Here is a 23,394-nt window from a genome sequence, read left to right on the forward strand (position 1 = left end):
GGTCAGTTCCTCGCGTGGTGCTGCCTGAACGGTTTTAATAGGTGCTGGGCGTCCGCAGGTGGGATGTGGCTGGAGCCTCCATAGCCCTATTAGAAAGCAAGAGTACAAAACAGCGACCTTGCCGTGGGAGTTCAAACTGCTCTGATGGCCAGCGGGGAAACGTATTGCTGGAATTAAATATAGCACTTCCACATTTTTACTAGTATATGCTATTCTTTTATTTAAAGCAGTGATTTTGAAAAGTGACGCAGACCACCCTGTTGAATTGAAATGTTTTTGGTAGGGCTTATAAAATCTCTTTCCGTCGAAAAATACTGCAGAAGTGTTGCTGATGTGTTTGATTACTGAGCTGTGCTTCACACTGGCGAGAGATACGATACCAGGGAGCGTGTGCTGATGCTCTGCACAACAACCACCCTTTTTTTGGTCAACCTGAGATGGTGCATAGCCTTCGGAAAGCAAACGTATGGCAAGCCCAGTGTATACTGTCACTGAAAGGTGTGGATCAAAACGTGTATTCCATGCTTCCCTAAAGGCAAGTGAGCTTCTAAGATAGTCTAACAGGAGAATCAAAGCCTGGTCATGACAATACCTTCCTTACGGCTCCCTTGAGCTGGGATGAATCTGATGTGCTCCCACTGAGCCCAGCTGTTGAGGCAGGAGATGGCGGGCCATGCCAGATCTGCATTAGAACATCACATTAGATTTGCAAAATGCTTTTCCTTTTTTTTTTTTTTCTTTTTTTTTTTCTAAAGCACATCTAAACAACTCAAGTGTGCCTCTGATTCTTCCAAGGGTGTGCCAGAATGGGCACCTGCCTGCAACCTGGGCCCTTGCTAATGAAATAACCAGGACACAATCAGATCTTTGGTTCCAACTGTGCTTACCAAACAGAAGAAGCTTTGATTGCCATGCAGAACACATGCAGCAAGACAGGGAGAGCGCTGGGTGTGAACACTTCCAAAATACCCCGTCCTTTCCCAAAGCACAGCTCTAATATGTAGCCAAAGCTTCTCTGCTGGAGTTGGAGAAAGCCAGGAGTCCTTTTTGCCATCAGCAACTGTTGTGATGGGGTTTTCCTAAGGGTGACTGCGGAGCCACACAAAGCGTGCTCCTCGCTCTGTTCCAGCATGTTTTTCTCCATGTCAGATGGATGTTGCTCTGTTGGAGTTTTGGACTGTTCTGTTGCCTTTTATTTCAGTTGCTGCAATGTGTTTTTTGTAAAATCATATGATGCAATCTCCATTTGAGAAAGGAAAAGGAAAGACTTGCAACACCATTAGGATCGTAGCAGGGGTATGGAATAAAGTACAGTTAATGTGTTGGAACAAGTGTGTTTTGGCCTTTTCTGGAATTAATGTGTACCTGATGGTTTCATTCTTGATAGCCATCAGCTGGGAGGAACTTTCTCTGGCTTCTTTTCAAATCTGAGATCAGTATTTCCCCTTTACTTCTGTTTTCACTTGCATTTTTTTTTATTCACTTACATCCTTTGCTTTATCTCTTAATCTTGATCTATAAGGATCAAAAAACATACTTCTTTGTGATGTGTGCTGGATTTAAAACTTAACGCCGTTAGCTTTAGCTGGTGTTGTGGACTTGTGGCAGTGGTTGAAATCTAAGCTCTTTTTCTACAGTTCTGCGTCGTTACCCGTAGCCTAGTCTTCGGTATGTTTCTCTTCAAAATGCCTTGTCTGAGTGATCAGTAATTTCTGAAAAATCAGACGTGCCTAAAAGCTGCCCACGGCCGCTGGTGGCGTTTTTGAAATCATTTCAGAAGAGATACTGGTTGGGTGCTCGTGGGTAGCAATATTGGTGAATAACTCAGGCGTATAAACCTTTGATTCCCTTGACTTGTCTCTTAAATTGTTACATGTTTAGTCCCTTCCTCAGTCTTTGTAATAATAGTTCTTCCCTTGATCCTCATAATAATATTAGCCCATGGCCATAGTGGGTGTGGGTTAGGTACCGAGGGGCAGGAGGTGTTAGCACTATGCCCAAAACAGGGTACTTTATGCCTCGTGGAATTGCTGACGCTTTGGGAGGCGCAGATAGAGGAGCTTTCTCCAAATTTCCCTTACGTTTCATGTCACCTAGGACTTGTAAAGAGACAGAGATGCCCTTTATGGTGGGGGTAGTCTGCCTCAAAAAAGTCTTTGGTAACAGGGTGAAAACTCAGTGGTGAAAAGTGTCATCTGTGTTGGGTTTCTGGCCCTGTCGTGGCCGTGGGACTGCTGCTGTCCTGTGAAAGCAGCGTAGCCGTCCTGGGCGTACTTTCATAACCCTGAAGTACTTGTGCTCTCAGAACTCCCAGGCTGCAGATCCACAGCTGGTTTTATCTCTGTTCTTGGTTATGGATTAGAATAACCATTGCGATAACCAAATTCTTTATTTGCTTTTGTTTAGGGTCAGGGTATTCGATCTCCGCAAAAGCGAATCTTTGTGCTCCTTCTATGCCCACCAGTTAGGAGTGTCTGCGGTCCAGATGGACGACTGGAAGATCGTCAGCGGAGGAGAAGAGGGCTTGGTCTGTGTGTGGGACCAACGGATGGGCACCAAACTCTGGGAAATGCACGCCAGGTAATTTTCTCTGCCTAGGGTCCTGTTGCAAGGGTGTTTGTGGGAATGGGATGATCCAGGACCAAAATGATAAGATGCCCATGTCTAAAGCTTCTGAGAGTTCTGTTAGTTTTCATGTGATTTGGGAACAGATTGCCTCCCCACCTGGAGTCTTGTGCGTGTTTTGGTGGGTGCCCTTTAGCTGTCGTAGGCTTTTTACTCATTAGTTAAAGAGAATGCTTCAGTCGGCGTAAGGGAGCGTGGAAATTGTTTTCCCTGGATTTTCTGTGAAGTTCAGTTAGTGTCTTCTCCCTGCCCCATGCCGAAGCAGTATTTGCTTCATTGAACCTCGGGTTTGAAATGCCGGACTCCTGGCTGTTGTCTTCGTACTGACTGGTTCTGGCTGTCTCTCTCCGCTATATCCTTACACAATACCTGCGTTTCTGCTCACCTCGTTAAGGCGTTCCCTCAGCAGTAAGAATCAAAGCCAAGCTGGTATTTGAACTCATTTAAATATTAAAATACCAGTTTGTACTGAAAGCACAAGTAGTACAGTACTGAAAGTACAAGCAGAGATCAGTATCCTGGAGATGACAGAAGGCTGTTAGTTGCTACAGCCAAATTCTGATTTCCTGATCAAGGCACAGCTCCCAGGGAGTGAGCTTTGTCTGAAGGAAGGCCTCAAGGATTTAGCCCCTTGTAAGTCTGAGTGATACCCTTAATAAAATGAACAGAGAAATCCTGACTTTTTTTTTTTTTGATGCATCTTCCCTAAAGAGGAGCAAGATGAGGTATTTACAGTCAGAGAAGTTCAAGTTGGAGTTGTCATTGATTAATAGCTTTTATCTCCTCCTCTGTTGACCCTGTGAATTATAAAGCCCGTTGCGATGGGGCTGATGCATTAAGGACAATATCGCATTGATTGGAGCAGCGCTAATGAGCGTGCCAAGGAGGAGGGCAGGCAGTGCAGATCGGCTGAGCTTTGGGGGTGTAGTAAAAGTGAAACCATTAGATTAAACAGTTTTAAATACTGTTTATATAGGAATCGGAAGGGATCGCTTCAATCCAAAAGGCCTCCCTAGGTAAGAAGGTGCGCGTGGTGTTATCCATCCCAGCAGCCCGGTGTCATGAATGGAAACCAAGGGCAGAAGCTAAGGGAGATGACAGGAGATGCTTTAGGGTCATGGAGATGAGCCGTTTTAATCTGAGAAGTTACTCCTACTTGAACAGTAAATGCTGATAAAGTGGCTCAGGGTTAGTTTACTCACCAGTGAGAGGAAAGGGAAAGAAGACCAGACCTCAGCTTGTGCCACACAGCGCATTTCTCAAGCGACTGTAGCTCAACTCAGGGCTTCGGGATGGGGGCGCGGGGTCCTGGCTGTCCCCCATCCTTCACTTTGGGAACATCCCGCTCTTCCCAGGAACGTGCTGCTGCCGTCCTTAAAGCAGCGAAGCAAGCAGGCAGCCCGGATCCCTTGCAGCTTGTGTGCTGCCAAGTGTCTCAGATCTTTTCTGGCCTCCACGTGTGTTCTGGTAAGAGCCCACTAGATGGGGATAAAAGCTGTGTTTATTTGCTCCAGACAGGAGAAGAGCCAAAGGTGCAGGTTCCCAGCCTCTGGCCATAGAGAGGCCGTTGATTTAAATGAGGAGTTCATTAATCCAGAGCGATTCCTTTACTGCACTTGGATTTTAGCAGCCTAATGCAGGCGGCATCTCACACAGTGCTGTGGGTTATTTTTTCAGGCATCCGGTCCGCCACGTGTGGTTTAATTCTCATAGCCTCATCACTGCAAACATCCCCGATGACAAAACTCCCCGAGGCGCCAGCATCACGGATGATGACCTTACCGCGCACCGCAAGTGAGTAACCGGGCTCTGAAGGGTAGGGTTTTTGGCACGGCGAAGGTCTGCTGTATCATATATTTTTAAAACGACACACTAAGCACCTGAGTCACGATCCAGAGCAGTAATAGAGAAGGTAGAGCATCTAAAAAAATAAAATGAAAGAAGCTTTAAGAGAAGGCTTTCCAAAGTGTTGATGAATTGGCTCTTTATTTACTTCTGAGCACAAAAAATAAAAAAGCATTTCTCTTTCAGCAAGGGAAAATAAAGGCCACTGAAGCCAGGCAGGGAATGCAGCCCTTGCCTTGCTCTAAATATTAGTAATGATATCTCCTCCTAAAGGAAAACTACTGGTATTTAAACTCCAGGTTTTGGTATTTGCATCTCAGGCGGCTGTTAGCATGTCTAATTGAACTACCAAACTACAATGTACTTATCTTCCGCCTTCCTGAATAGATGAGAAACGTTTCAGCAGATGACAGGCACATCTCTGCATTGCTAAAGTGAATGATTCACCGCTCGCTTCCAGGGCTCAGTGGGGTCCCTGGCAGGAGGTAGGAGGCGGTTTTTTTCTGTTAAAACCTCACAGACAGCCCTAGTGCGGAAGGGGCTGGGGTTTTATATTCAGCTTTTGAAGCATCGAATTTTGATCCTTTATGGCAATCTCCAACTTTGTTCCTTTCCCCTGTTGAGGTATATAATTAAGGTAAAATGGTGGCTCCTGGTTGTGTTTTGTACAGGCATCGAGGAATCATTTATGCCTACGAGTTCTCAGTGGACCAGTTGGCGGTAGAAAGCGTCCTTCCTATTTGCCGCTCCTCCTACGATGAAGTGACTGGTTACAACTACAACATTGGCCTTGCAGTTCCCTACGATAACATTTAGGTAACTCGCTTTACTTGGCTTCTGTGGTCCGGCCCTCTGCCAAGTACATGGCCAAAGGCAAAAAGGAGATCCAGAAGGATCCAAGCGCCAAAAAGATGGCGTGGGCCGTAGGCGCATCAAACCGGCTGAGCGATTGCCGAAAACCTGGGGGTATGGACCAGAAGAGAGAGGATGGCTGCCCTCGAGCGTATCGCTAAAATACGTTGCTGCGCAAATGTTCGAAGGTCCACTGTGGTGGAAGGGAGAGTCTGAAGAGTGAAGGGGAGCAGTACGCTTCCGTGGAAACAAAAATGTTCCTTTCTGCTGCTTGTGGGAAAAACGCTGCTGACCCCATCTTGGCAGGGGTCACGGTCAGGGAGCGAGAGCCCCGGGTGGCAAACTGCTGAAGTGGTGGGAGGCTGGGGAGTTCATGCCTGTCCTGAGAGGGAAAGGAAAAACACCAAGGACTTGGGAAAAGCATCTTGCTGAGCCACATCTTTGAAATTTGTTTCCTTGTAACAAGCTGCTCATTCTTCTTTTCCTGGGAGCGCATCGGAATGTGTCTAGGAGCAGGACCCTGCACAAAAGGTTACGGTGGTTGGGAGAGGGGGAGTATGGTGGAGAGAGGGAGGGGAAGGTTGGCCTTGGCCAGGCCGGATGCTTGGAAACACAGCAGGCCACAGGCATCAAAATTATTTTTAAATAAATTATTTTTTTAAGTCTCTAAAATTCTGTATTAAATGTTTTTAATTGTATACGTACGTGTTTGTGGGGGTTTTTTTGTTCGTAAGCCTTTTAGGGTGAACTAACCCCTGTGCACTGAGACAAGAGGCTGTTGTGTCTCGGGTGAGTTGTCGGGTATGTTCTCTGCTGGGTCGTGGCCCTCCACGGCACCCGGAGGCTTTCCCCGCTGTCTGCGACTTGGGTTTCTGACACCGTCCTCACTTCTGAGCTGGGAATTCATCACCTTGGTTTAGTGAAGCAGAAGGCACGAACTGGCCGCAATCCCTCTGCTGTGGAGAAGCACCAAGGCTGAAGGAGATGGTGTAGAACCCCAGGTGAAAGGAGGAGTAAGGCGAGTAAGGCTTTCTCTTAAATCCGAGCTGCGCTGACATAGGTAGAATCAGTTTGGCGAACAAGAGCTCGAGTCCTGCGTGGGTATCTTTTACTTTTTTAAAACTATTTTGTGGTTGTGATTTGCCCTTGTAAACTTACTGGTGCAAGGCAAAGCCACGTAAATCAAGTTTAAATTGAGATTAGGTTTTAATTTAACACCTTTTCGCTGGCTTAACGGAATCCATTTAAATGTACCGTGCTGGAGCAGTGCAGGAAATGTGTCCGGACCTGCAGGAGAGGGGCTGCGGGGCTGTCACTTCAGCCCTCGACCAGTCACCGAGGCACCCCTGGAGAGCTTGGTGCTGGCCTCCTCCTGCCTGGAGACGGGCAGATTTCACAGCTCTTCCTTGGCTTTGGCTTGGGGTAATTTTCCGTGGCCCCTAGGCCACCTTTCACTTGTGGGTTTGGGTTTTAACAGTTCCTCATGATGGAAGTGCAAGGGGCAAAGTTATTCTGTCTGACCAATAAATTTTATCTTTTTATAAAGGTTTGGTCTCTTTTTTTTTTTCTTTTTTTCTTTCTCTGGGAAGCCAGCTCCTTTCCTTCATTCCTGGAAGTGCAAGAAGTGTTACGGATACATAGTTTGGACAAGAGCTCGGCTGAAACCTGTCAAATAAATAGTAGTTCCTGTAGCACGAACGATTTTGTGGGTTGCTGCAGCCCCTGTGTCTTCTGGTGTAGCTGAACACAGAGAACTTCCACCGTTGTCGTTCTCTTCCCCTCCCTGCTGTGACCTGCTGCCCCAACTTGCTTAATGGCACCCTTGGCTTGTTCCCACTTTGACTCTCCTTATCTTGCCTCGTTATCTCAGGGCAGCTTTGTTCTTTTTTCATCTCCCTGCAGCAAGTAGCAGAGAAGTTGGTCTTGTGGCCGGTGTGTTGAGTCCACCTCCGCATTTCCCCTCTCCTTCCGCACTGCCGGCAGTAAGAATTCCTCCTTGACCGTGGTAGTCACTGAGCTGTTAGAAAACCAGTGCTTTGCAGCACCTGCGTTTGTAGAGGTGTTTGCTTTCTTGCGCAGGGAAGACCTACAAGCCATGAATTCATTGGGGATCGAACATCAACCCATCCAGATACCAGAAGGCTCAGGTCACCTCCAGTGAAGAAAAATCCTCTGTCCCCACAGGCATTTCCTTGGCTCACGGTCTGGATGCAGCTCCTCCGGGTGGGTTGGAGGGTGGTCCTTTTGCTCTATTTATCCTGTCACTGGAATTCGTTCAGGAAGGTTGTACCACAGCAGAAGACTCTGTGCATATTTAACTGGCATTCATAATGCAAATGAGGGCACTTAGGCCGTTGGAGAGTATCCATGTTGGGAGTTTTGATTTTTGTTTCTGAAGAGGGATGTTGTCCTACTTCACTGGGTAGTCATTAATACTGCGCTGAAGTGGGTGCTGGGGCGTAACGAATGCAGTCGGGACTGTCCACATCGTTGCCAGGGTTAGGTGATATTTAAATGGAGCCTCTTCCCTAATAACAAGCAAGAATGGAGTCACCATCCAATCTATCTCCAGATAGATGCCACCTTTGGATCTCGGGTCTGGGTGCTCCCTAGGACTTGTTAGTGCTACCAGTTGGTGGTAGGTAGGGGTGAAGGTGGACTCTTGTCTCACAGAGCCCCGTTGTGTGCCACAGGCAAAGGTTAGCACTCAAGAAGGGGACATCTCTTCTGTGTTGGGTGGTGCCCGAGGCTGATGGCAGAGATTCGAGTTGAGGAGCTGCAGTCAGGACATGTCGGACCGGTGTCGTGGATTGACCAGGCAGGGGTTAGACTGAAGGTGGAGGCTCAGACAGGGTGCAGTGTGCCTGGGGCTGACCACCAGATGGGCTGAGTAGTTGGGGAAAGCTAAAGAAGTGATCAGAAGGCACCAAAGGAGCAAGTGGTGAAGAGCCTCAAGAATGACTGACTTCTGGTTCCTATTGGTGACGGAGATCCTTAGCAAAAAGAGGTGTCTGTTGTCTTTGTGGGAAGGATCCCTGGATATAAGTTTCTTCCCTACTATTCTCTAAAGAGAATATATGATCAAAGGGGGAGGCCGTCTCTCTACCGCAGCCTCCAGCTCAGCTCTGGAGCTCTGACTTCAATGAGAAGCGATGGGCGGTGCACAGCAAAGCGGTCTTGATGCACAGGCCGTGGTAGGACATGCTCAGCTGTAGTGCCCTACTGGAAAAACCCCAGCTGTCCCTCCACCTATTTTGGTTCCAAGCCACCGGGAAAGTGCCTTTCACCTCTGTTTTGTGTCCTTGACCGCCTTGGCAGTGGGGGAAGAGCGATTCCAGCATTTTGTGGTCTGCCATCCCCTCTCTTGATGCTGAGGAGCCGGGGGAAGAGGAACAGCGGGTGCTCTTTGTGCAGAGAGGGTCTGGGGGGAGGTGTCTCTGACACCCCTTCCCTGGAGCTCAGCTCCGCAGAGCAGAGCCGTCCCCTCCCGCCCTCCTCCTCTCAGCCTCTGCTGTCGTGCCCCTGCCAGAGGGGAAGATTCCTCTCTCGTTCCCCATCCTAGCTGCTGTCAGAGTGGGGTGAGCAGGTGGTATCGATGACCCACAGTGCTGCAAAGAACAATTCTTTACGCCCTTTCTGCCCCTTCTTTTCTTTCAGTGACGTTTGGCAGCTCATTTGCCCTTTCTGTGGGTGGTCCTAAAGCCTTCAGCTACGTCCCGACGGGATGCCTTTCAGGGGGACCTGGAGAGGTGGGCCTGTGTGAACCTCCTGAGGTTCAACAAGGCCAAGTGCAGGGTCCTGCCCCTCAGTCGCAGGCAATCCCTGGTACCAGACAGGCTGGGGGTGGAGGGATGGAGAGCAGCCCTGCTGAGGAGGACTCGGGGGTGCTGGGGGGTGAGAAGCTCCACACGCCCTGGCAACGAGCGCTGGCAGCCCAGAAACCCCCCGCAGCCCGGGCTGCATCCCCAGCAGCGTGGGCAGCAGGGCGAGGGGGGGGATTCTGCCCCTCTGCTCCGCTCTGGGAGACCCCCCTGCAGCGCTGCCTCCAGCGCTGGGGCACCAACAGCAGAAGGACACGGAGCTGTTGGAGCGGGGCCGGAGGAGGCCCTGGAGCTGCTGGGAGGGCTGGAGCCCCTCTGCTGGGAGGACAGGCTGAGAGAGCTGGGGGGGTTCAGCCTGGAGAAGAGAAGGCTCCGGGGAGACCTTACTGTGGCCTTTCAGTACCTGAAGGGGCTTATAAGAAAGGTGGGGACAGAGTTTTTAGCAGGGCCTGTGGCAGTAGGACAAGGGGTAATGGCTTTAAACTCAAAAGAGATTCAAACTAGAGAGAAGGAAGAAACGTTTTACACTGGGAGTGGTGAGACCCTGGCCCAGGTTGCCCAGAGGGGTGGGAGATGCTCCATCCCTGGAAACACTGAAGGTCAGGTTGGATGGGACTCTGAGCAACCAGTGATGTGCCCTGGTGGCCAAGAAGGCCAATGGCATCCTGGGGGGCATCAAGAAGAGCGTGGCCAGCAGGTGGAGGGAGGTCATCCTCCCCCTCTGCTCTGCCCTGGGGAGGCCACACCTGGAGTGCTGGGTCCAGTTCTGGGCTCCCCGGTTCCAGAAGGACAGGGAACTGCTGGAGAGGGGACAGCAAAGGTTATGGAGATGATCAGGGCCTGGAGCATCTCTGTGCTGAGGAAGGGCTGGGAGCCCTGGGGCTGTTCAGCTGGAGAAGAGCAGGCTGAGAGGGGATCTCATCAGTGCTCAGCAATAGCCAAAGGGTGGGTGTCAGGAGGATGGGGCCAGGCTCTTCTCAGTGGTGCCCGGGGACAGGACAAGGGGTAACGGGCACAAACTTGACCATGGGAAGTTCCATCTCAACACGAGGAGGAACTTCTTTGCTGTGAGGGTGGCAGAGCCCTGGCACAGGCTGCCCAGAGAGGTGGGGGAGTCTCCGTCTCTGGAGACATTCCAACCCCGCCTGGACGCGTTCCTGTGCCACCTGCTGTGGGTGACCCTGCTCTGGCAGGGGTTGGACTGGGTGATCTCCAGAGGTCCCTTCCCACCCCTGCCAGTCTGGGGTTCTGTGGAAACCACGAGTCACCGCTCTCGCCATACACTGCTCAGCCTTTATTGGCCTTCCCTGAGTTTTCCAACACGCAGCAAAGCTGCTTCAATTTTCCAGTTATCCTCTCGTGACGCTGCTGGGTTTGGCAACGCCAGCCGCGTGCCACATCCTGGCTCTCAGCGCCTTGGCACCTCTCACCGTGCCCCGTACCAGAACTGCCCTCCTTTACCGAGCGCTCCGGGTTTTGCAGGATTTTCCTGTGGTCTGCGACAGAAACGTTACCCTTGCCGGCTTTCCCAGCGCTCCGCCAGTTTTTCCCGCCCTTTGCAGAATGATTCCCCTGGGTCTCGCTGGGTTTTTGCTGTGCGTCGCGTTCAGCGTTGCATGGCCCAGCCCTGGCTTTCCGCTGCCCGTGGGAGCGATGCTCCTGCCCCCCCGGGGGAACGGCGGCTGTGGGCAGGGCTGGTCCCAGCCTTGGGGCCTCTGCCCTTCATCATCGGCCCTTTGCGGCGGGGACAATGGGGTTTATCTTCCCCAGCCCTCCCGTTCCACTCTCATCTGCTCCCTGCGTCCCTCCCTCCCGCTCTCGCCTTCATCCCCTTTCCCGCAGGGAAGACAAACACCGGCGAAGGCAGAACACGCCGCAGCCCCTTTGCTTTGGGTCCTGCCCCCGCTTGCCCGCAGCCCCTGCTCCCGCGCCTTCCTCGCCACGTGGCGAAATAGCTGGGGGACAGCTAATTAGCTCAAGGGATAATTATTATTGGCCCCCTATTTCCCTGCATTGCGTGGTGTATCCAGCCCTTGCTGGCTGCGGGAAGCACTGATGTCTCCTCCAAGAAAACCGTGGTTTGGAGGGGGAGTGGGACCATCATTTTATGTCACCTCCTGAAACAGCAGCAGCAAAGGGCTTTGCTCGGGAGGGGCAGCCCCACCAGGCAATTTTGGGGTGGAAAAGGGCCCTTTCAAACACTCACCCCCGCTGCTCCGGGGAGTGGGATGGTTCTGCAGCGTCTGCCGGGTAATTCCTGTGAGAGGACGGGGAAAGGAGCCCGGGGCTGCTCCTGAAACCTGGGGATGGCGGGAGGAGCTGGGTGTCGCGCTCTGGTGTGCGTGGGGAGGAGGGAAGGGAGCGCCGAGGGTCTGGCACAGGGAGGAGGATGAGGGGGTTCAGGAGGAGGAGGTTCGGTCTCAGCCAGCTCTGACCCTCTGCACCAGTTGGTGCGGATGCGGATGGAGCTGGGGGGGAGCCCAGGAGACGGAGGCGTCCGGAGGAGCAATAAAACAGGACTGACGAGTCCCACAGCCCTGCAAACACAGACGAGGCTGTGGTTGCCATCGGGCGACCCTCAGGGCCGGAACGGCTGTGCTGGCCGAGCTGGGGGCTCCATCGCCACCATCCCCTCCCAGCCCCGGCGCTCAGCCCTGCCCGCGGCGCGGGCACCATCGCTGGCTCCTGCCACCCAGCCCAGCTCGAGCCCCGTGTGCCGGCACCATCATGGCTCAACCAACGCCACGACGGCGGCCGCGCTGTCCCACGGCTTTGCAGCATGTCCCACCTCGCCGTGGATGGCATCCCCGCGCGCGGAGCCGCGACACGGGATGGGCTCCGTCCCTGCGGCTCCCTGCGAAGCCGGGTGAGCCCAGCGCGCCCCGGGTGCCGTCGAGCAGCACAGGTCTCTCCAGGACAGGGCTGCAATGCAGGGAAGGGCTGTCCTTCGCCGGGGTGGCGCGGCCGCTCGCGGTCCGGGCTTTGAGGAGCTCTCGGGTCCAGCAGCTCTGAAGGAGAGCAGGGACCTCCTCGACTCCGCCAGGGGCAAGACGGGGGTTTTCGGAGGGGCAAAGCTGCAGAAGCCTGTGACGGCGAGCCCTTACCTGTGCCTGCAGCACAGGGATGCCTGGGCAGTGCAGAAACCCCCCGCTAATGCGGAAGAGAAGGAAAAACTGTGCCCTGAGCCGGGGGGACGGCGGAGGGGGCCGTCCGTGGCTCCGCAGCCCCCGCTCCCTGCAGCCCTCACTCACCCGCTGCCGGCTGCTCGCTCTGCCGGGGGCTATTTTTCCGTGGAGCGTACATGTCACCGGGGGAAGCTATTTTTGACAAAACAAACAAATCTTTCCAGCTTTTCTAAAAATAGCCATTGCCCTTTTTTTTTTTCTTTTTTTTTTTTTTTTCTTCCCTCCTCCCTCCCTTCCCGGCTCCGGCTGCCTTAGAGACAGAAATCCGCCTGGAGCCATCCAGTTATTAATACCAGTAAACAAACCCTTATCTCCGGTGCCTTGTTCTAGCGGGAACATGTGGGGGTGGCAGCCGCCCGGCTGCCAGGAGCCCCGCGCCCCCCCCTGTCCCCGCATCCCGGCTGCCTGCCTCCCCGCGGGCCCACGCTGCTGCTCCTGCCGGCGGACGCAGCCCAGGTGGCCGGGCTGGCTTTGCTTTGGGGTCACGACTTGGTGCCGCTGCCACCTTCGCTGGTGGCATCTCCTGGGCTGCGGCGAGGGGTGCGATGCCCTTCCAGGTGCCGAGGACGCTGCCTTCACCTCCTGCCCCGCGGCATCCCCATCCCTGCCCGCATACGGCGCCCACGGGTGGGGGTCGGGGCGGGGGGCGGGGGGCTCACGGCACAAAGGGGGCTGCTCCTTCCCCGTGGCAGAGGCTAAAAATGCAGGTTTAAGGGGAAACCAGGATTGACGGCGGCTTTTCTGCACAGGGAGAGACCCCCCAGGCCCTGGGCGATGGGATGGATGAAGTATTTTTCAGCAAGGAGTAAAAAGAGAAGTACCTTTTTATTACAGATAAAAGCCTCTTATGTTTCTAGAGAGCAGAAGGCAGCCCCGCTGCGGGACAGGCACGCGGGCGGGTACAAAGCGCTTGGTGCCAGGAACATGGAGCTGCTGCAGATCCTCTTCTTCCTCCCCCTCCTCCTCCTCCTCTTCCTCCTCTGGCTCCCAGGAGGGAGCCGGAGGTCAGTAGCAGTGCGCGATGGTCTCCATGTTGAGGAAGCGAACGTGCATCTTGGTTTCGATGTCGATCCCCTGCCACATCTGCAAAGGGGAAGGGGGAGAGCGGGGCCGGGCGGGGGCTCGGCTCGGTGCCCACGCCGGACACCCAGCTCCCTGCGACCACCCGGAGGCGAGCAGAGATGCCACCAACCTTAAGGAAGTCCTCGAAGGTGATGCCCTCGTACACCTGGTCCGGCCCCTGTGGGGAAGCGAGAGAGAAAACATTACGGCTGCCCCACGCCAATGGGGCAGGGGCCTCGGGGCACGGCGTCACCAGGGGGTTGGGTCCCTTGGGGCTGTGGGTCATGGCTCCCATGGGCGCACTGTGCCCCACGGCCAGCCCAAAACTGGTTCTCAGAACCACCACGGCTGCAAGAAGCTGAAGGCCCAAACACTGAGGGTGGTGCTTTGCGGGGTGCTGTTTGCTCACCCCCCCTTGGCCTCTATAATGGAAAAGAAAAACCCTGAAAGCTGCTGCCTGCGAAAAAAACCTCTCTGCCCAAAGCAGCCCGGGGACAGGGGAGATGCCCCGGGCAGGACGGACACGCTCCAGCCCCATTTTCGATACCATCACAGCGCCGTTGTGCCACGATAGAGCAAGGAACCGGCTCCCACCATTTGTCCCACACAGATGCTGGCTGCCTCCATCATGGCCCCGTCGGCGATGGACCGCGCCGACTCCTTCTCCAGGTGGGGGTTCCCCGACAGCAGCTCCTCCACCACCTACGAGGCAGCGGGGTCAAAGCCGGGGCCGGGAATTCGGTGGTGACGGGACGGGAGGGACCATACGTTACATTTCTGTACTCCTGCAGCGTGATCTTCCCGTCGTGGTCCGAGTCGTACATGTGGAAGAGGACTGGGAGGGAGGAGAGGAGCGCGGCAGGGTCAGGGGAGCCCCGTCCCGCCGTGTGTGTGTCCCCCCGCCCCCCGCCTTCCCCGGCCCTGGGCTTTGGACAAGGCTCACATTTGAGTTTCTCTTTGCGGAAGCGATCGAGCTGCTCCTCGTCCATGTTCATCTCGATGGGTCTGAAGTAGGACATGATGGTCAGGAAGTCTTCGAAGTTTATCTCATCCGCCAGCCCGTCCGACTCCTGCCGCAGGTTCCTGCCGAGAGCGGAGCCACCGCTGACGGGCAGCGAGACACACACCCCTCCCCGGCCGCCTGCTTCCCCCCCGCCGTGCATCCCTCGGCAAAGCTTTAGGACTGGGGTTTCCTCCCCCGGCTCCATCCCAGCCTTTAGGGAGAAGGTCTTTGCCCCGCCACGTCCCGCTTTCAGAGGATAACCCCGTTTTACCTCCCCCTCCCCCATCATGGTGCCGGGGGTGTCCTCACCGCTTGTCGAAAAAGGCATGGACGATTTTCCCCCTAATTGGGTTGAACTCCAGGTCGGGGATGCTGTCGAAATTCTCCTTGCTGCAAAGGAACCAGAGAGAGAGCCCGAGGCGTGAGGGAGGAGGGAGACGCTCGGGCGCGCAGCGAAGGGCTGCGACAGAAGCCCCAGCCCCATTCTTGCAAAGCAAGCATGGAAAAAAAAAAAAAAACAACCCCAAAAAAGAGAAGTTTTTACATGAAAACCCCTATTTGCCTCAATTCAGCCTGAAAGCCAGCTGTGCTGCCGCCCGGCTCTGTGCTTGGTGCCGCAACAGGGGATTTTTTTTTTTTTTTTTTTTTTTTTTTTTTTTTTTTTTGTCCCCGCTAAAATGGGGTTTGGGGAAGCTTTGGGACACGGCGGCTCAACCTGCAAACGGCTACCATGGTTTTCAGAGCCTTCTCCCAGGAATAACGTCCCGCACGGGGCTCGACGAGGCGAGGGAAAGGAGCTTCCGCCGTCCACCCTCCCCTCAGCTTCCCCTGCCCTGCGCCGTCCCGCGTTGTGCTGCGCCGGCACCGGGCTCGGCCTCTGCCCGTCGCTTGCTATCATCGACTCCTTATTACAGCAAAGAAATAATCTCCTGGGGGGGGGTCAGAGGGCAGCTGGGCTCCCTGGCCCCCGCTGGCTCCTCGTGTGGCTGGTGAAGCCGGCGGGACGTGCCGGAGCTTTCCCGAGGACGCAGAATTCGGTGCGCGGTTGCCCGCACAAACGCCGAGGAAGGGGATGAGGACAAACGCCACCGTAGCTGCTATGTAGGGACATCTCCCCCCACCCCCGGCCCCCAAAACTCATCTTAAAGCCAGGGGGAAATGGGATGCTTGGCAGGAGCGACCCTGCTCTCGGGCCGCTGCTTCACCGCTCCTTTCTCCTCGTTTCTCCGCGCCGCCACGCTGCAGAGCCCCAGGCCAGCACGGCCCGGGGACAGCCGGGAAGGACACATGCATCCCCACAGCCCGGGGACCCCCCCAGCCCCCCAGTCCCCGGCACTGGGAATGGACGGGCCGTACCGGATCGTCAGCTGGTCCCGGCTCAGCTGCTTGAATCGCCGGTGTAAGTGCTCGATCTGCTCAGAGGTGACTGTCGGGGGGGGGAAAAAGAGGGAGGTGACAGGGGTCCCTGGGCACAGGGTAGCCCCCGGGACACCCCCCTGCAGAGCTCACGTCCTGCCCAGGGACACGAGGAGACTGGTGGGCACCGAAAACTGTTGCAAAACTCATTCCCTGGGGACACCACCGAAGCCCACCCCATCCAGCAATAGCCAAAAGGCCCCCACATCCCCACCCCCCCACCCCCCCCCAGCAGCAGGGCAGGGCCTTGGGCACTTCTTGACACGGTTGTCCCCATCCCCAGTCCCCTTTGGTGGCTCTGTGCAGCCCCCCAAGGGCCAACTGGCTGCGTCGGGCCCTTGGTCACAGCAGGGGGATGACACCAAGGGCTGGTTCATCACCGTTCCTGGTCTACAGAAACTCCCATGGTCCAGACTGCAGGGGATGGCACGGCACGGCACAGGATGGCATGGGATGGCATGGGATGGCATGGGATGGCACAGCACAACAGGATTCTACCCCCCCCCGAGTTTAGGCTCCTCAGTAGCAGAGCCTTCAAACAGGCTTGACCATTTCATTTGGGGTTTCTTGGTGCAGGTGCAGGGAACGCCTCTGGACATCTCTCCTTGCAGCAGGTTCATGCGCTCATGCCCACAGCCGCGCCAGGCCATAGAAAATAACATTAAAACCCAAAAAGAAAAAAAACACCACAATGCCAAAAGCCACCTGTGTCTTGCCACCAGGGGCAAGGAAAGGCTTAACATGGAGGAGACGCATCGGCACCCGAAAAGCAAAGCCGGGCTTTGCAATCGCTGCAGGGAAGCCCCAGACCACGGGGGTGGACACTGCCTCCCCCAGGGAAGGGGCAAGGGCTGGAAGCGGGGTGCCCATCAGCCTTGCTTGGAGCCCCACGAGGTTACAGCATGAGGCTCAGCAGCATCTTTTCACCTCCTTAATTCCGAACCTGGTTATTTTATAAGGACGGTGAGCCCCTGGCCCAGGTTGCCCAGAGAAGCTGTGGCTGCCCCATCCCTGGAGGGGTTCAAGACCAGGTTGGACGGGGCTTGGAGCAACCTGGGCTGGTGGGAGGTGTCCCTGCCCGGGGCAGGGGGTGGGAACAAGATGATCTTTAAGGTCCCTTCCAACCCAAACCATTCTGTGATTCTATATTTTTCCCCCCCTGCTATTCTCTATAGGCTGTATCCAAGCTCCACAAACCCCTGAAGATGCACCGAGCCCGACGCTCCGGTGCAAACACTGAGAGCAGCCATTCCCAGGAGCCAGGGAAGCTGCTTTCGGCTCTGTTTGCAGGAGCTGGTGGCGTCTGTCAGGCACCAGCTGGACCCACACCCTCGCTGGAGCCACGGCCGGAGCCGGGCACGGGGCAGAGCCGCACCAGCCTCCGCTCATCAGCCTTTCCCGGCGGCACGGAGAAAGATAAAAGCATGATAAAGTCTAATTGAGGGGTTGCAAATGGTGAATCGCCGCGGCTGAAAGACAACAGGCCAATGTCGAGCTCTGGTGCTGGCTCCCTCGCTCGCTTTTATGATGTTTAAATAATGTCCTTTGGTTGTGAGCGCTGTTTCACAGCCTCGAAATAGCAGCTGTATGGACGAGCCCAGCTGAGCAGTCACAGACCTCCAGTAATGGACTGGAAAACCCATCTGGGCTCGCTGCTGGGGCTCAGTGTCTGCCCCGCGGCTCGCTCGCTCTCTGTGCTGGCAGCCGCCAGCCCCTTCGCAGGATGAGGCCGTCTAAGCCCCCGCACTAACTTTTGGGGTGCCCCCTCTGAACCCGCAGGCTCTCAGGCGGCGATGCCCGGCTGCACGGGCACCACGACTCACCCCTATGACGTTCTGGCTCGTGCCCTGCTGCTGTCACACACACACACACACACACACACACACACACACACACACACACAAACTTTCTCTGGACTTTGCTTTCCAATTTCGGCCACAGAGAAGTGACCTTTCGCTTTTTCCCTTGACGACATCGCCCGTCACCATGGGAGCCGCTGGGCCATCGAGCCTTCAGCATCTGGGACTCGGTCACGCGCCAAAAATCTTGGATCGCTCAGAAAAACGTCCCCAACACTGACATGGCGAAAAACTGGGGTCACTGGCTGGATGCTCGCGGTCGGTCCAGCCCCGCTCCCCATCCGGCTGCCAGGCAAAGAGAAAGGCTCTTCCTCCCTCTTTCCCCAAACCCGAGTCTTCCTCCCCCGGGGTGGGCTGGGGTGCAGGCAGGTCTCCTGACGCTGCGAAGGGCGGCAGCGCTCGGCTGCTTTCCAGGAATACAAAAGCTGCACCTGCACAAAGGGCAAAGGCTTTCCTGCGAGAAGGGTTGGCTCAAGGGCGGCAGCGGCTGCTCGCGTGGCTGAGACACAGCCTCAGCGCTCTGATGCTGCAGGGCCCGTGTCCAAGCCCGGTGACCTACGCTATAGGGGAAAAAAAAAAATAAAAATGAGTATTTAAACCCAAGGGCGCTGGGTTTGCTCTTTCTCAGCCTGCGGCGGTTTGTGCTGCTCGAGCAAAGGGCATCCCCCGGGGAAGGGACGCACCGGAGGGGCTCAGCCCCCCCACCGCTGCCCTCCCTGTGCCGCGGTTCCCCGCGCTGGACCGGCCGGGAAAAGACCACACCGTCCCGGGAAGAGCCACCTCAGCACCAGGCACACGCCGCTGCTGCAGCTTGGCGACCAAACACGTGGCAGCAGGGATGGGAACTGGTCCCGAAGGCCCTGAGCAGGCAGTTTGGGGGTGCCCTTGCGGTTTTTTGGGGTTTCAAGCACTGGGGAGAAGGCAAAGGACCACGCCATGGACACATCTCGGGAGCCCTGCCCTGTCCCTGCTCCTCCCGAGGGACCAAGGGTGACTGCGATGCCCTCCACGAGCTTGTACCGCAGCAGCAAGCCTGGAAAAACAAAATTGCCTTCCCCCCAGCAGCCACAGCACGGTGGGAGCCCCGCGTGCACCCCGGTCGTGGCAGGGGGGCACCGCCCCCTGAAATCTGGTCTCGATGAGACTTTTTTTTGGGTGTTGCCCTTGCAAACCCTTCCCCAGGACTGATTCACGGGCGCAGTTGGGCACGAGGCCGGTGCCTCCCACGGGCAGGTGCCAGAGAAGGGCCCCCGGGCAGCGCGCCCCAGGCCAAGGCGGTCCCCAAAAACCTCCTCCCACCCCCTGGGCTCCTGCCTGTGGCGTGGGGGGGCTGAGTCCACCCCTGGGTGCCCGGGGAGGAGGAGGAGCGGGTCAGTGGCAGCGTGGGGAGGGTTGCTGGACCCCCCCCCCACCCGCGACCCTGAGCTGGGGCAGGTGGCAGGTCCCCAGAGCTGCCTCCCTCCATCCCAGCCCGCTCTTGGTACCGCAGGAGCCGGAGGAAGCCGGCAGGAGCACCCCCATCTCCGTGCCCACGTCCTGGGGCGTCCCGGAACGATGACATTTCCCAGGAGGGACACGACCACCCCGTGTCCTGCGCACCAAGCCCTGCTCGGAGCCCTGGGTCACACCCCTGCTGCAAAGCCCTGTCCCCGGCACCGCTGGGTGTTCGTTACGGGCCGTACCGGCCCCGAGAGCATCGCCGGGAGAGGGGAGACGGTGGGGAGACGGTGGCTAACGGGCAAAACAGTGACACGGGGACAATGTCGTGCAGCAGCGGCGTGGGAGGGCAAAGCCTGGCTGGGGGCTCACACGTGTGTGCGCTCGACGCCCCGGCTGCCAGTGGTGCGGCAACGGGGGGATGCGCGGGAGCATCCCTGCGGGTGACATGGCTGCATCCCCCCTCCGTAACCCCTGGCGACATGCCAGCACCCCTGGGTGACAGGTCTACCGTCCTCCCCCATCACCTCCATCCCCCAGTGACATGCCAGCACCTCTGGGTGACATGCCTACATCCCGCCCCCCCTTCCCTGGTGACATGCCAGCACCCCCGGGTGACATGTCTACACCCCCCCCTCCCCCCTTTTCAGCCCTCCGTGCCTCGGTGACATGCCAGCACCCCCAGGTGACATGCCTACGTGTCGTCCCCCCCCGCCCCGCCCCCTTTCAGCCCTCCATCGCCCGGTGACATGCCTGCAGCCCCCGGGTGACATGTCCTGCCTCCCCCCCCCCCCCACGAGTGACATGTCCCCTGCAGCCCCCGGGTGACATGTCCTGCCTCCCCCCCCCCCCCGAGTGACATGTTCCCTGCAGCCCCCGGGTGACATGTCCTGCCTCCCCCCCCCCCCCGAGTGACATGTCCCCTGCAGCCCGTGTCCCCCACCGGGAGGGGGGTGGGTGCCCGGCGGTGGGGCAGGAGCGCTCCGGGGGGGGGGACGGGACGGGAGGCAGCGGGCAGGGCCCGGCCAAGGTGCCCCCGGTGCGGGCTGCCCCGGTCCCGGGGAGGGGGGGCGGTACTCACAGCCGGTCCTGTCCGCCAGCTCCCGCATCTCGGCGGGCACGGAGTGCGCGGAGCCCATGCCGGGCCGCTGCACCGGCCGCCGCCGCCGCCGCCGCTTATAAGGGCGGGCGAGGCGGGGAGGGAGGCGGCGGCGGCGGCGGCGGGGCTCCCCCGGGTCCCTGAGCTCCCCGCCGCCGCGCCGTCCTTAGGTTCCAGAGTGAACAGCCCCGCCAGCGGGCCGGCGTGCAGCGGACACCCCCCGCTTCGGAGCGGGGGCGGCTCCCCGCTGTGCTGGTGGCACTTGAAGGCACTCGTGGCCCTGCCGGACCCAGACAGACCCAGGTGAAAGGCAGAGAGAGGCCCCCGTGTCCACCCCCCCCCCCCAGCCTAGGGTCTCCCTCCAGCAGAACCTCCGCTCCCACAGGAGCCCTGCGGCTTCCCCCCTCCCTGGCTCTGCTCAGGGACAGCGGAGGCCGGGAAGAAAAAAAGCGGGGAGAGAGAGGGGTGGAAGTAACACCGCGTCCCCCCAGAAGAAACCCAGCCCTCCTCAGGGCCAGAGGTGGTGTCTGGCACCCCAGGCAGTGCCGAGGGGGTGTTTGTGGCACCCTCTCTCTCGCTGCCAGCCCGTAGTCAGGCGCTGGCAGGGACACGTCCACCTCCCCCCAGCGCAGGGGAAGAGCAAAACGCTTCCAAGAGACACCGCAGCGGTTCCGCAAGAGACAGGCAGCTCAGGACGCAGAGCGCGCTACGGCAGCAGGGAGCAAGTCAGTGTCATTTATTTTTTTAAAGCCGAATAGAAACAGGAAAGGAACTGAACAATTTCCAAGCTCCAGCTGTCCCAGATCCAATAAAATACCTGCTTTAAAAGAAATAAAATAAAAATAAAAAAAAAAGAGAAAGGAGAGATGTCCCCATCCTGCAACCTCCGCTGTCAGTGTCAGGGTGACCCTGGGGCTCAGGGACCCTTTGGGCCTGGGACAGATAATTTTTCATCTGCTGTGTCGTTTTGCCCAGCCCAGGCAAGAGGAGGTGGGTGGGAGAGAGGAGTAACACAAGCACCGCTCTGTCCTTGCCCAAGCAGCCAGTCCCTGGCTCCTTGTGCGGGGAAGAGCCAGGAGGCAGGCCCATGGAACTGTGACATCCCTTGGATGCTCGAAACCATACCCTGAGCAACCTGGCGTGAATGTGATGGTGGCCTGGAAGGGACGAGAAGAGGCCCAGGGGTCCTTTCCTCCCCTCGCCCTCCTGCGATCGGTGGCAGAGCCCCGGAGGATGCAGCTCTCTGGCTGGCACGCAGGGCTTCGGGGGTCTCTCTTTTTCCTGTAGAAGTTGGTGACAAACTGCCACGGTTCATCACCAAGGCCTCAGGCCCTGCCCTGGGGGCTGTCGGGACACTGTGCCTGTGTCGGGATGGGTGCAGAGGGGATGGAAGATATCCCGAGGGGCTGCCGCACCGTTACCTGTCCCTCCCCTGCCCCAGGGAACAGCCCCCTTGCTGATCAACTCTTCAGCCTCCCTCAGGAGCAGCAGCACATCAAGACATGGTCCCATAAGGGAGGACAAACCTCCCCGAGGAGGCTGCTGCCCACAGCCCTCACTCCCTGCTCGGGGGAGTCTGGGAACGGAACTTTATAGCCCACCGGAGCCCCCAAACCCCGTGGCACTGCTCAAAACCAGCCCGTGCCTGCTGCTCAGCTCTCCCGGCCATTTCCCCCAACGACCCAGGCAGCGCCGACTGCTTCTCCTTGCCCCCTCCCAGCCTACTCTTTCCCCCAACTCCGTATTTTTTTTTCCCCTTCGCCCTCCAGAAAGCCATTTTAACGTGAGAGCACCCTGGCTGTTCGGTCCGCAGGACTCTGCCCCCAGGTGACTCGGGACCAGAGGACTTTGGTACTGCACCAGAGCACCCAGGACAGCCCTGCTCGGTGGGATGGCGGGGGACTAAAGGCGGACAAGAGAAGGGCAGCAATTCCACCTTCTCCAGAAAGAAAGACATCCCTTCTCCCTGCACAGATACGACAGGACAAATTGCGATGTATACGCATATGTATATGTATCATCTTTAACATACGTACATCCACACAGACCTGGACATTACTCACGGACACAAGGAATGTTTGGGATCCACTGCTGTCTTCTTGGGCAAATGGTGACTCTAGAGATGCCTGTGCTGCCAGGAGGGACGAGGGGGGACAGAAGAGCCGCCTGAGGCACAGGGAAACTCCCGATGTGACCTCCATCAACCCAAAGAGGTGTTTCCCAGCTCTGCTGGACCCGGGAACTGATGTGCATCTCAAGAGGTTGCTCAAGCAGGGACAGAGAGGCATCCTTGTGGGGTTCTGAGTTTTCCCTGGCCATCCTGGATACTTGGAATGAGGCCTCCCAGAGCTGCAGGTACTTAACATGGGAATTCCTCCCCCCTGAGACCAAAGATTTGACCCATAGCATGCGACAGAGCCTGCCCCACAGGCAGCAGCAGGACACGGAACGAGGTGGCCAGCACACCTAAGCAACCAGGATAAAAAGGGGGAGCTTTTACACACCATTTCCTTTGGTTTGGTCTCACGCCCCAAAGTGGGACTGATGTCCTACTGAAATGCTTCCAGTCTCTTTCAAATTTGGCACGTACAAGGCTGTGTCTGTGCTCCCCGGGCGACACCAACACCCACAGAACCATGCGCCGACACGGTCTGCACAGCAAAGCAGACAGGCAGACCTGCCCGAGGACACGGCTCCTCTATAAAATGTTTGCCGAAGGGATGAGAGGTTTTAGTTACAGGGCTGGCTGGGCAGCCTCGCGTACTGAAGTCACTTGCAGCGCGTCTGTCCCCTTATTGCACAGTAACACTCCCCTTATTGCACCCCACGCAAAAAGGGAAATGGGTAAGAGTCCGTGGGTGGGGGGGAAGCCTGCGTGAACCACAGCTCCCACGCTTCCTCCTTGGCCAGACTCCTTGCAGGGTACAAACACAGGGTGGCCCCCGAAAGATGGGTGTAACAGGCTCTGCTCACTACTCTGGCACCCCGTCTTAAAAGTACACAGCACTTTTTCAAGGGGGTTAGATATACATTGACCAGCACCAGTTTTCAGAGAAACTTTGGAAAGCTTTCTGTTGACTTTTTTTTTTTTTATGGCACAATCCTACCTGGCATTAGAGTACCCGTTTGGCAGGGGGGGGAGCATAAAGCCCCAAGAGGCTGACCGGTATCCATGCTGTCACAAAACCAG

The 23,394-nt window shown here is 56.8% G+C and overlaps 2 protein-coding genes across 2 annotated transcripts in view; one reads left to right on the plus strand and one right to left on the minus strand.

Moving 5' to 3' along the window:
* The window catches only part of FBXW8 (F-box and WD repeat domain containing 8), a 52,980-nt gene extending 46,180 nt beyond the window's left edge, over positions 1-6,800 (plus strand). Inside the window, exons 9-11 of the mRNA XM_063350671.1 lie at positions 2,407-2,580; positions 4,303-4,419; positions 5,142-6,800. Of these exons, the coding sequence (XP_063206741.1) occupies positions 2,407-2,580; positions 4,303-4,419; positions 5,142-5,286 (436 nt within the window). The 3' untranslated portion in view covers positions 5,287-6,800. The remainder of the gene's footprint in view (positions 1-2,406; positions 2,581-4,302; positions 4,420-5,141) is intronic.
* Positions 6,801-13,136: 6,336 nt separating this feature from the next.
* TESC (tescalcin) lies at positions 13,137-20,502 on the minus strand. Its single transcript, XM_063350662.1, has 8 exons — positions 20,187-20,502; positions 15,750-15,819; positions 14,703-14,783; positions 14,334-14,473; positions 14,164-14,225; positions 13,985-14,092; positions 13,521-13,568; positions 13,137-13,411 (listed from the first exon to the last, which is right to left on the minus strand). The coding sequence occupies exons 1-8, from the start codon at positions 20,242-20,244 to the stop codon at positions 13,334-13,336; spliced, it is 645 nt and encodes a 214-aa protein (XP_063206732.1). The 5' UTR covers positions 20,245-20,502; the 3' UTR covers positions 13,137-13,333.
* Positions 20,503-23,394: the final 2,892 nt, after the last annotated feature.

This window comes from Chroicocephalus ridibundus, chromosome 13, assembly GCF_963924245.1.
Source record: "Chroicocephalus ridibundus chromosome 13, bChrRid1.1, whole genome shotgun sequence".
Taxonomy (NCBI): domain Eukaryota; kingdom Metazoa; phylum Chordata; class Aves; order Charadriiformes; family Laridae; genus Chroicocephalus; species Chroicocephalus ridibundus.

Bases quoted from the DNA above. Each gene is read 5' to 3' on its own strand.
- TESC (XM_063350662.1), bottom strand. From the start codon at position 20,244: ATGGGCTCCGCGCACTCCGTGCCCGCCGAGATGCGGGAGCTGGCGGAC. The intron at 14,226-14,333 runs GTGAGCCTTGTC...CCTCCCTCCCAG, and splicing joins CCGCAAAGAGAAACTCAAAT to TCCTCTTCCACATGTACGAC. The intron at 14,093-14,163 runs GTAACGTATGGT...GCTGCCTCGTAG, and splicing joins CGCTGCAGGAGTACAGAAAT to GTGGTGGAGGAGCTGCTGTC.